Source organism: Platalea leucorodia (assembly GCF_965183815.1).
Source record: "Platalea leucorodia genome assembly, chromosome: 30".
Classification (NCBI taxonomy): domain Eukaryota; kingdom Metazoa; phylum Chordata; class Aves; order Pelecaniformes; family Threskiornithidae; genus Platalea; species Platalea leucorodia.
In genome coordinates, this window is record NC_138852.1 from 570,134 (window position 1) to 581,550 (window position 11,417).

At 51.4% G+C, this 11,417-nt stretch overlaps 1 protein-coding gene across 1 annotated transcript; it reads right to left on the bottom strand.

Moving 5' to 3' along the window:
* Window positions 1-8,856: 8,856 nt before the first annotated feature.
* LOC309601284 (olfactory receptor 14J1-like) lies at window positions 8,857-9,786 on the bottom strand (the record flags this gene model as incomplete). Its single annotated transcript, XM_082334242.1, has 1 exon — window positions 8,857-9,786. The coding sequence occupies one exon, from the start codon at window positions 9,784-9,786 to the stop codon at window positions 8,857-8,859; it is 930 nt and encodes a 309-aa protein (XP_082190368.1).
* Between the last annotated feature and the right edge of the window lie 1,631 nt (window positions 9,787-11,417).

The following is an 11,417-nucleotide window of genomic DNA, read 5'->3' on the forward strand; positions in this document are numbered from 1 at the left end:
GTCAGGTGAGCCATCTGCATGCACACATTAACAGCTGGCCCAATTGACATTCACTCCTAGGGGACCCTGAGAAACACTGGGATTTGGCAATAGAAACCTCAAGAAGTTTTACAAGGCAAAGTGGCCAGTCCTTTCTTTGGGGGGCAGAATGACCCCATAGATGAGAGCAGGCTGGGACCTCAACAGCTCAGGAGTGACCCTGAGGAGAAGGGCCTGGGCGTTACGAGGGACTCCATATGACACAGTGGCACATACTCAAAGTTAATAAAGCCAACTGCATGTAGGGCTGCTTTAGGGGGAGCATGGCCACCCAGACAAGGGAGTTACTATCCCCCTAGACCTAGCACTGGTGTAACAAAAGCTGGACTAGTCTGTCTGCGTGCAAGGCTCCCTGTTCTGGAGGAAAGAGCAGGAACTGGAGAGGCTCCAGAGATCTGCCAGGATGGGTTTTGAGGCCTGTGTGGAGAGGCTGAGGGGTATTCTTCAACCTGGTGAAGTGACACTATAGGAGTAGCCTACAGCTACTTGAAGGGTGCTTTCCGAGATGATGGATCTTTTCTTGGTAGTGGTAAGAGAAGGAAAGCTCTGCATAAAGTGCAGCTTGGAAGGTTCAGACTGGAGGTGAGGAAAAAGAAATGTCACTCAAAAGGTAGACCTGTGGTGCAAGAGGTCCCCCAGAGGGAGTCTGGATCAGCCCATGGCTTTTTGTTTCAAGCAACAGCCAGCGATGGGTGGAGAGCCATCAGGGAAGGTATAGAAATGCCAGGGTGAGGGCTAAGTGGGAAAGCAAGATGGATGTCAGCAGCCTGAAGGGGAAGAGGTGCAGGCATGGCACAGTGTAGGGCAGCCTGCAGACTGAGGGCTCTGGCAAGGCTGAAAGGCCCAATAGAACCAGGGTCTTTGTCCCCTTGGCTGTGGCAGTTGCTTCTGCCACTGAGGCCTATGAGGAGAACCTTTATTTTGAGGGTTTCAGGCTTTGCTTTCCCAAGGGCTGTGGTCAGGGCTTGGCCTTTCTGCTTCATAAAACAAACCAAAGGTTTTCTCACCATCAGGGACACCTGCATTTTGCCTTTGTCTGCCTATAATCACAGCCTCCAACTACTCGCTCTAACGAGTCCCTGGGGAAGCCTTGTCAGTAAGAGCCCTCAGTGGGGCCCATTAATGCTTCAGGGTACTTTGGGTTTTGCTTCTGACTTGGACTTCTTGAGAGCTTTGTTCAATTGCCTGACAGCACCTGAGGTTCATGGACTCAGCCCCAAATACACCATGGGGCTCGTTAAAATACTGACAAGCCATGTCTCAGCCAGTCATTTTTTTCACGTCTTCAAGACTTGTACAGCTAAGGGGGGAGGTTTCATAGTGGAGAAAGATTGCAAAGAGCACCTAACAAAAATTATTTTAAAGGGTCTATTTTATTACTTTTCAGTTTAGAAATTTATATTCAGTTGATACTGATCGAGAGAGTCTCTTCAAGGGGCCTGGACAGTTAGGAAAAGTAGGCCCTTAAGGTCCAACACTGACAGACAACCTTACTCCTCACCTCCCCAGCCCCAATATTTCTCTCATCGGCCACCTGGGACCTGAGTCGCTTTTCCTTACATCAGACTTCTCCACTTAAGTTTGCAGCTGGTTGTTACAGCTCCTTTGCACCAGCTGCGCACAGGCACAGCAGGGTTTTTCCTATTTGCAAGCAAAGAAAAGTAAAGCATGATGAAGTTTCCTAAACAAAAAAATACACTCTGCAACCATATGCAAAGTACAAGCTGCCTCTAATGAGGTTACGTTCCTGCAAGGGATAATCTTATGGGAAATGCTTTAGATAGATACAAAAAGATAGATATAAACATCATTTAAGGATGTTTGTCTAAGGAGACAATTAGGCTGTTGGAAGACATGTAAGCTTTTACTCCCCGAAGCTCAAAGCAGCAGCATAAGTGAGAGGAATCTGAATGAACAAAGAGTAAGGGCAGGAGAAAACTGGAGAATAACGGAAAGGGCCTCTGCGTAGACGGCCTGCTAAAAAGATGCCTTTAGAGATGGTCATTGTATCCTGGGCAGGGGAAAATATACAAAAGATTGGAGAAATTCAGTACGTGGCATATCAGGCAGAATAGTGATAGTGAAGTTACAAGGGAAAATCAACCTTTCTTTGGGACATCCCTTTTGAAAGGCCATTGGATTGGCAGAGGTCTCTTGGGAGAGAGGACAAGCAAATGTTGCACCCATCTTCGAAAAAGTGGAGCCCAGGGAGCCCCAGGCTGTACGCGCTCCCATTGGTGAGGAGTGGGCCATCAGTTAGAGTCCTCTTGGGTGACATTTCTGGGCACCTAAAAGAGAATAGCTGTCAGCAGGGACTTACAAAGAGTAAATCATGCCTCGCCAACCTGACAGCCTGCAGTTGTCCATGAGGAGATAAAAAGTGGATGTCGTTTACCTCAGCTTCAGAAAGACTTTTGGCATGGTCTCCCTCGATAGCCTCGTACCCACGTTAGGCCATTACAGTCTGGATGGGTCGACAAACAGATGGGTGTAACCCCAGTTGGATGATGAGGCGCAGAGAGCAGCACTGAAGGGGTCATACCCTACCTGGAGGCCAGTGGGCCATACTGGGGCATTGTGGGGCAGCACAGGGGACTCGCCTGGGCCCTGTGCAGTTTAACACCTGTATCCATGACCCAGAGGAGGCAATTCTCACCACGTTTCTTGATGACACTAAATTGGGAAGACCATTCCTATTCCTTAGGGATGCCGTCCAGGGCAAACCTGATAGGCAGTAGGACTGTCCTGTCAGGAACTTCATGAGAGAGAAGGACAAAGGCCAGGTCTTACACCTGGGACAGCCTAACAGCCTGCAGTGGCAGGGGCTGGGAACTGCCTGGCTGGGGAGCAGCTCTGTGGAAAAGGCCCTGGTGGTGGTGGGGGACAGAAGGCAAAACATGACCCAGCAGTGCGACCTGGTAGCAAAGGCAGCCAGCAGAGTCCTGGAGTATATAAAGAGGAGCCTCACCAAAAGAGTGAGGGCAGTGATGGTCTCCCCCTGCTCATCACTTGTTAGACCACCAGTACACAACTGTGTCAGTTTGTGGGCCCCCAGTTCAAGTGTGCTGGGTTTGGCTGGGATGGGGTTAACTTTCTTCATAGCAGCCAGAATGCTGATATGTTTTGTATTTGTGCCCAAACCACTGTTGATAACACACCAGTGGTTTGGCTGTTGCTGAAGAGGGTTTATACAGCATCAAGTTCTTCTCTGTTTCTCACTCTGCTCCCTCCCAGCAAGTAGGCTGGGGGTGGGCAAGAGTTTGGTGCGGGGACACAGCCAGGACAGCTGATCCCAACTGACCAAAGAGATATCCCATAGCGTATGATGTTGTGCTCAGCAACAAAAACTGGGGCAGAATAAGAAAGAGGTGGGCTTTTTTATGTCGTTCCAGGTTTCTCTTGCTGGGAGGCTGGCTAGGCATCAGTCTGCTTGTAACAGGCGGTGAGTAATTGCTTTTGCATTGCATGGTTGGTTGGGTTTTTATCTCTTTCCTTCAGCTATTAAACTGTCTTTGTCTTGACCCACAACTTTTCACACTTTATTTCTTCCTGTTCTCAGCTCCATCCCACTGAGGAATGGAACAGAGTGAGAGGCTGTGTGGCTGCTGGGCTATTGGCCAGAGTCAACCCACCACAACAGGAAAGATGCTGATAACTCAGAGCAGGTTCAGCAGAGAGCTGCCCAGGGGCTGGAGCACTTGCCTGGGAAGAGAAACGGAGGGAAAGGACCTTGCACAGCCTGCAGAAAGGAAGGCCTTGGGAACCTTGTAGCAGCCTGCCACTCTCTAGGATTTCAGGAAGGTGCAGCAGTCTTGTCACCGTGGTGCTGGGCAGAAAGATAATGGACAACAGTCAGATGTTGAAATAAGGATGGTTCAGGATGGAGATATGGAAAATCTCTTTCTCCATGAGGGTGTCCAAGCATTGGAGCAGGTTTTCCAGAGACACTGTGCCTTCTCTGTCCTTTGGTGTTTTCCAGCTCCCACTGGATAAAGCCTTGAGCAACGTGCTGTGACTCCACAGCTGATCCCACTGTGAGCAGGAGGCCGGACCAGAGACCTCCTGAAGTCCCATTCAGGAGACTGGGAACATAAAGGATGCTGTGGTTCCTTCCCCTCTGGGCCCACCCTTGAGGACAGTAGGGAAAGCTCTCAGGTTCCCTTTGACCATGGAAGTAAGTCAGATGTTAGTCCAGTCAGACCGGCTGCAGCTTTCTTGTCCTCCTCTACGCAGCATTGCTCAGACGCAGGAGTGCTTCCCAGGTACCCCCCAACAGCACTGATCATTTCCTTTCCTTCACCTTTCACTCCCTTTTTCACTCAAGTCTTGCTCTTTAACCATCCTTATCCCCTCCCATGCAAAAATGCAACCCCTTTTCACCATTTCTTCACTGACCCTAGATTTGCTCGCTTTGCACCTTCCTTTGGTGTCTGAGATGGTTACCACGGTGCTTTCTACCTTGATTAGCAACCCCATTACACTAGTACTCTCTTCTTAGCTGTAGCGTCCTGCAGCTACTGAAGTTCTGGAGTGCCCTGAGGAGAAGAACCTGGGCACCATGACAGATGCCATAGGGACCAGTGGGCCTCACATTTCAAAAGAAAAGTGGATAAACTGGAGAGAGTTGAGAGGAGGTCTGCCAAGTTGGAGCTAGGGGCCTAAAGCACGAGCTGTGAGGAGAGTCTGTCCCTCTCTAGCCTGCTCAAGTGGAGGCATGGGGAACCCTCTTAACAACCTGGAGAGATGACGGAGCCAAGCTCTCTTCTTCAGTGGCCAATGATAGGACAGAAGCAACAGCCACAAACTGTTTCTTGGGAGCTTTAGGCTGAGCCTTAGGAAAAATAAAATGGACTCGGAGGAGCATTGCTGTGATCTTGACTTTTGGAGCTCTTCAGGTTTCAGCTCCACAAAGTCACAGCCAGCCTGGAGCCTGGACTAGAGAACCCCAGCAGTCTTTTCCCCACTAACCCTTCCAAGAACCTGTGCCTTGCCACGTGCTGGGCGAGAAGAGATGAAGCTGGAGGTGAGGGTCTCTACATCATATGACATTTCAGAGTGTTGGGGAGTTCAGGAGTTCTCGAGTCCAAAGCCTAGCTCAAAGCAGGGCCAGCTCTGAGGTCAGACCAGGTTGCTCAGTAAATGGCAGCATCCACAGAGAGAGTTTACGCACGATCCAGGCATCAAAGCCACTGTTACGGAAATGGAGACGATGCATTTGACCACCTCGCAGAACAGAGCTATCAGTACGCCATGCCTCCTGAGATTCCTGGGAACACCTACCTTCTTGTCCAGAGGAGTGTGATTGTTATGCAAGTTTCCTGGCATATCTGCAGCCCACGGGGGTGCTTTAGGCTGTAAACAGAATTGAAAGAAAGCCTCTGACTTGGGTACTATCAACTTAATTTCTAAAAGAGAGGGAGGTGAAAGAATTTCAGAGCTTCCAGGTTCCTGCTGAAGATTTAAGGCCGCAGAGACAGGAGCAGAAGATAACACTTTTGACCTAACGCAGCCTTTAGATCATTTCAGAAGCGATGGCTCTGCTCCACCATTTCCGTCATTGGCACCCAGAAGCCTCACCTGCTTTTCCTTCCTCTCCTCCCAAAGCCGGACCAAGTGGTGGGAAGAAAGGAAGCAGAAAGGCCCTAGGCCTCTGTGAATCAGCTGGGGCCTGGCACTTGGAGGGCCACTCAGTGAATCTCATTTCATTGTACACCCGATAAAGAATCAAGCTGGGAAGTGAGTCTGCAAGTCCAAATCAACAAGGTCCATGGACAGGCAAGGCTGTGTCTACGGCTGTGTCTGGAGACCCGTGCACCTCCAGCATAGATCAAGCTGGGGCTGAAACTCAGGCCTGGGCTTCAATGGTCTCCCTGGCCCACAGGCAGAGGTGTGGGTGGAGGCCCCAGGTGATGCTGGTCAGGGCCATGAAGGCCTATGGATGCTCTCAGGGCCCTGACACTGCACCCATGGGCTCCCACCTGCCAGCACCCTCATTAGGCCAGGTTCATTCCCCTGGTATCCAGGGTCTGTGCTCTGCTGGTCTCCCTCCCCATCTCCCTGGGCATCTGAGAGACCACAATTTCATGGTTGCTACAGCCACGGCTGGCACTGGTCTTCACACCCCTGACCAGCTCTTCCTCTTTTGGGAGTACCAGGGGCAGGTGAGCACCAGACTGGGTGGCCTGTTTGGCAGCTGTGCTAAGAACTTTTCCACAAACACCACCAGAAGCCTCCTGGACTGTTGGCGTCTTGCTGTCTCACTTGACCAGTGAGTACCAGGGAGACTGAGTCCCCCTTAAGAGCCAGGGTCTGTGATCCACAGATTTCCTCAGGTCATTTAAAAAAGACATTGTTCATTTATCGTCCTGACTGTATGACCTGTAACTCTGTCCTGGATCTGGCTGGGATGGAGTTAATTCTCTTTATAGCAGACCGTATGGTGTTCTACTTTGGATTTGTAGCTAAGCCAGCACTGATAACACACCAGTGTTTTGGCTGCTACTGAACAGTCCTTGCAGAGCATGAAGACTTTCTCTTTCTCACACTCTGCCCCCACAGAAAGTAGGCTGGGGGCACACAAGAAGCTGGCAGGGGCACAGCTGGGAAAGCTGACCCCAAGTGACCAAAGTGATATTCCATACCATATGACATCACGCTCAGCAAAAAAAGTCAAGGAAAGAGGGAGGAAAGGCGGCAACAATCGTTGTCATGGCGTTTGTGTTCCCAAATCACTCACACACAGGATGAAGCCCTGGTTTCCTGGCAATGGCTAAACACCTGCTTGCCCATAGGAAGCAGTGAATGAATTTCTCGTTTTGCTTTGTGCACCCACACAGCTTTTGCTTTCCATATTGAACTGTCTTTGTCTTGACCCATGAGCTTTCTTGCTCTCGTACTTCTGATTCTCTCTCCTGTCCTGCTGGGAGTTTAAGGGGGAGCAAGCGGGAAGCTCTGTGGGTGCTTAAAGACTGGCATGGTTGAAACCACAACTAACTCCTACCTGAGTGTCAGCCTCTCTGGCCTCTCCTTTCACCTACACACACACAAGCTCCCACCTGCCCTGTTGCCTGTCCCATAGAGGATCTCCGTTTATCATCTGAGCTGCCCTGTCACCACACAGGGCATTCTTCCCTCCTTGTCTTCCCTGCCGTTCTCTCCTAAAGATGTTCTATCTATCTCCATCCACCAGAAAAGCCACCGGGAGCTGTCCTTCCCCACCTCAGCTCTTATTCTGCTGTTGTCACAGCTGTGTGATGGCACATAGGGCTCCTCCTCTTTGTGCCCCAGGCTGTGGGATTTGGTGCCCATTTGGGCTGCAGCACCTCAAATGTGGCACCAGGGCCAAAAGCAGATTTGTCACATGGAAAGCTGGTACTAAGACATTGAAGTCCGTGTGTGGAAAGGCTTTGCTTCATAGCAGAGGCATGCTGGAGTAGATGGCAGGTAGCAATGTAACGATGAATGAGGTTCCTACGAAGAGAGCAAAAGCTGCAGTCCCCAAGACCAGAGAGAAAGAGGTCTGGGCTGTGCAGCCTTGACAGGAGAGGGGGTTGCTGTCCCAGGTGACTCTGCAGCATCGTAGGGCGTGTGAGAGAGGTGCAGCTGATCTCCAGGAAGGACAAGCTGCTCCTGAGAAAGTGCCTGGGGGAGGACAGCCTGTGATCCAGCCACACAGTGGACTTCATGCTGGGGGCTGACCAGCTGGATAGCAGCTCTACAGAGAAGGACCTTGGGGTCCCAGAGGACAACAACCTGAGCAGGAGGCAGCAGTGCACCTTTGCGGCAAATCCAAATAGCCACCTGCCCTTGCCCCATGGCAGTGCCCACTGCAGGATGCTGCTGCGCTCTGGGCACTCAACCACAGCCCCAGCCCCTCTGAAGGGCACAGCAGCTGCTGGGGGGCAGAGAGGGAGGTCAGCCTTGCCATCAGCCCCAGGGCTGGTGCTGGCCCAAATGCACAAGGAAACAGAGATCACTCAATATCTGGCTCTCCTGAATTTGTATTATAGGTGATCCCCAGCCCCAACTGCATTTTCACCCTTCTCTGCCCCTACCAGTCCCACTCCCCAGGACAGCACCAGAGTCCTGGCCCTGGGGGTCCTCAGGCACCTCCCGCATCTCTCCAGTCACCCTTTCCCATGCCACTAGATCCCAACCTGCTCCCAAGGCACTGCGGAGTCCTTGTTCGTGCATACCTTGATTTAGTGCTTGACTTTTGGTGGACTTCTCCTTGGAAGGTGTTTCAGCTTCTGAGTCTCCATTCGCTCCCAACTAAGGGTGTGTGGCAAGTCCCCATCCTCTCCTGACCACTGCAAATTCATTTCCAGAGAGACTACTATATGCCATCATCCCTGTCATATGTGAAGCAGCCTGAGGAAATAATGGGGAACTCAGGCACCATCTCCACTGCCATTGGCCACCAAGAAGTGTAAAGTTTTACGCCTGTAAAACCAGAACTTTTGATCCAATGGAACCCAATGTTGCCATGAGTTTAACCCCAAACACAGGGAGAATGCACAAGGAGGAAAGACGCTTTAAAAGACCAATTCCTTAGATGCTTTCTTGGAAGCAACTTTGTAAGAATAGCTCAGTTGGTACTGCACCCGGGAGATCCCCTTTTATTGAAGAGTTGCTTTTGAAGAGGTCACATCTGACACAGTGTTGTGCAAGGGTCAGGCACAACAGGATCAAACCTCAAGAGAAGCAGTATAAACCCATAAAATTATGTAAAAGTATGATTATCACAAGGGAAAAAAGTAGACTCCTGGCCTAAGATAAACCCTGGAAAATGTGAAGAGAAGGGGAGGCAGGTTATCATCAGTGGAACAGGGTCAGCTGGGCCAGTTGCCATAGGGCATCCTTGAGCTCCTGGTTCCTCAGGCTGTAGATGAGGGGGTTCACTGCTGGAGGCACCACTGAGTATGGAATTGCCACCACCAGATCCAGGGATGGGGAGGAGATGGAGGGGGGCTTCAGGTAGGCAAACATGGCAGTGCTGACAAACAGGGAGACCACGGCCAGGTGAGGGAGGCACGTGGAAAAGGCTTTGTGGCGTCCCTGCTCAGAGGGGATCCTCAGCACGGCCCTGAAGATCTGCACATAGGACAGCATAATGAAAACAAAACAAACAGAGACCCCAAAGAGACTAACCACAACAACCGCAGCTTCCCTGAGGTAGGAGTGTGCGCAGGATAGCTTGAGGATGTGGGGGATTTCACAGAAGAACTGCTCCACAGCATTGCCCTTGCAGATGGGTATGGAAAACGTATTGACAGTGTGCAGGAGAGAATTGAGAAACCCAGTGCCCCAGGCAGCTGCTGCCATGTGGACACAAGCTCTGCTGCCCAGGAGGGTCCCATAGTGCAGGGGTTTGCAGATGGCAATGTAGCGGTCATAGGCCATGATTGTGAGAAGAAAATACTCCCCTACCATCAAGAAGAGAAAGAAAAAGACCTGTGCAGCACATCCTGCATAGGAAATGTCCCTGGTGTCCGACAGGGAATTGGCCATGGCTTTGGGAACAGTGGTGGAGATGCAGCCCAGGTCAAGAACAGAAAGGTTGAGGAGGAAGAAGTACATGGGGGTGTGGAGGCGGTGGTCACAGGCGATGGCAGTGATGATGAGCCCGTTGCCCAGGAAGGCAGCCAGGTAGATGGCCAGGAAGAGCCAGAAGTGCAAGAGCTGCAGGTCCTGCTTGTCTGCGAACGCCAGGAGGAGGAACTCAGCGATGGCACTGTTGTTGGACATCTGCTGCCTCTGGGCATAGAACACTATCATAGGAGAAAAAGGCAGAGACAAGATAGAGGAGATTTCTCCAAGCAAAATCAAAGCTGTTTCTCACACCCTCTTGTTCTAGGAGACCTTCCTCAGTTCCACAGCTGCAGCTCTGGCTTGTACTGGCAGAGTGTGCTGTGAGGAGCAGGGCCTCTGCCTGCTGGCTGCTGAGGAGTCAGCCCTGCTCGGCAGCAGCAGGTTCATGGGAGACGTCAACAAGGGCCAGTGCTGGTGTTCAATCTTGTCAGATGAAACCACTCCTAATGCAGAAGGGCTTGCCAGCATCTGCACTCCCAGTGCTAAGGAACGGGGATGGCAGAAGGCAGTTGGAGAGGTTTGGTGGTGTTTACATCAAACCCCTCCGTCTCCCCTGCGGAGTTTGTTTGGATGTCAGAAAGGCTCAGCATTTCTGCTGCACTCAGGGAGAACAAAGGGAGACCTGCGAGGCAAGAGGAGTGCCTGTGGTTTAGTACAGACTGAGGGCAGAGGGTCTGCTCCTCTGTCTTGTTCCCAGGTGCCCTGTTCTTGCACCTTTCAGAGATGAAGGGTGATCAAACTCCCACGTTGCCTTGGAAAAACCACCAGGCACTGCTGAGAGTAGAGGGATCCACTGCAGACCATTAAATGTCTCACCCTTCCTCAAGGCCTCTGAATACCGCTTTTAGCCAAGGACACACATGACTGCTTTTACCAACCCAACAGCATTTTCTCGGTCATAGCATCTCTGCGCTTCTCCATGGAGCTTTCTGATCACACAAAGATGTTATGGGACAGATTTTCATCATGGCGGGCAGCTCACAGCTTGGAAGGACATCTCGAGGTGATAGCCAAGTTCTCTAACGATAGCATCTGATTAAGGGAAAACCAGCTTTTTCTCGAACCCCACAGGCTGCATTGCCCACAGCCCCACAGATTAGAGGAAAGCTGGGACACTCACTCCCATGCACACACCTGCATGGGGAGAACACACAAGATTGGTGTTTGACTCTGGGATCTAGGGATGGGAGCTGAACCTCCCATCCACACCGAGCCTGACAGGAAGAACAAGATAACTATAACAATAACAGAGACAAGTGGAGAAACAACCAAATATACTGTGAGGGTCTGGCTGAGAGAGGCAAGGGGAGATACACTCAAGAAAGTGCTACACTTACTCAGCTGTGCACGCCAGCCACCAGACACGGACTATCTGGGAAGCTGCTCTCAGCCCCTGTGCTTTGCAGAGGGAACTGGGCCCGTGGCTGCAGAGCTGCACCACGGCTCTGCTGGAGCTCTGGCTGCAGAGGAGGTGGTTCACGCCTTGGAGCCCCCAGCCCTGAGGGCAGAGGCTTTGGTGGGTGGGAGAGGAGGCAAGGGGGCTTGCTCAGAGGAAGGGGTCTGCATTGGGGGGATCATACAGAGTTTTCTGAATTCTCCCTCCCACAACATTTCTGCTTTTACTTTCCTCTCATTCCCAGATCATCTCCCTGCTGCCTGGAGATTTTCCCGCTGGGAGGTGTTTCCCTGTTCCATGTCTTTTCCCTGTCAGCAATCACAGGGATGCTGACAAACTATGTGCACTCACCCTGGCCCTCCAGAAACCTGCCTGTTTGCAGGGCACTGGC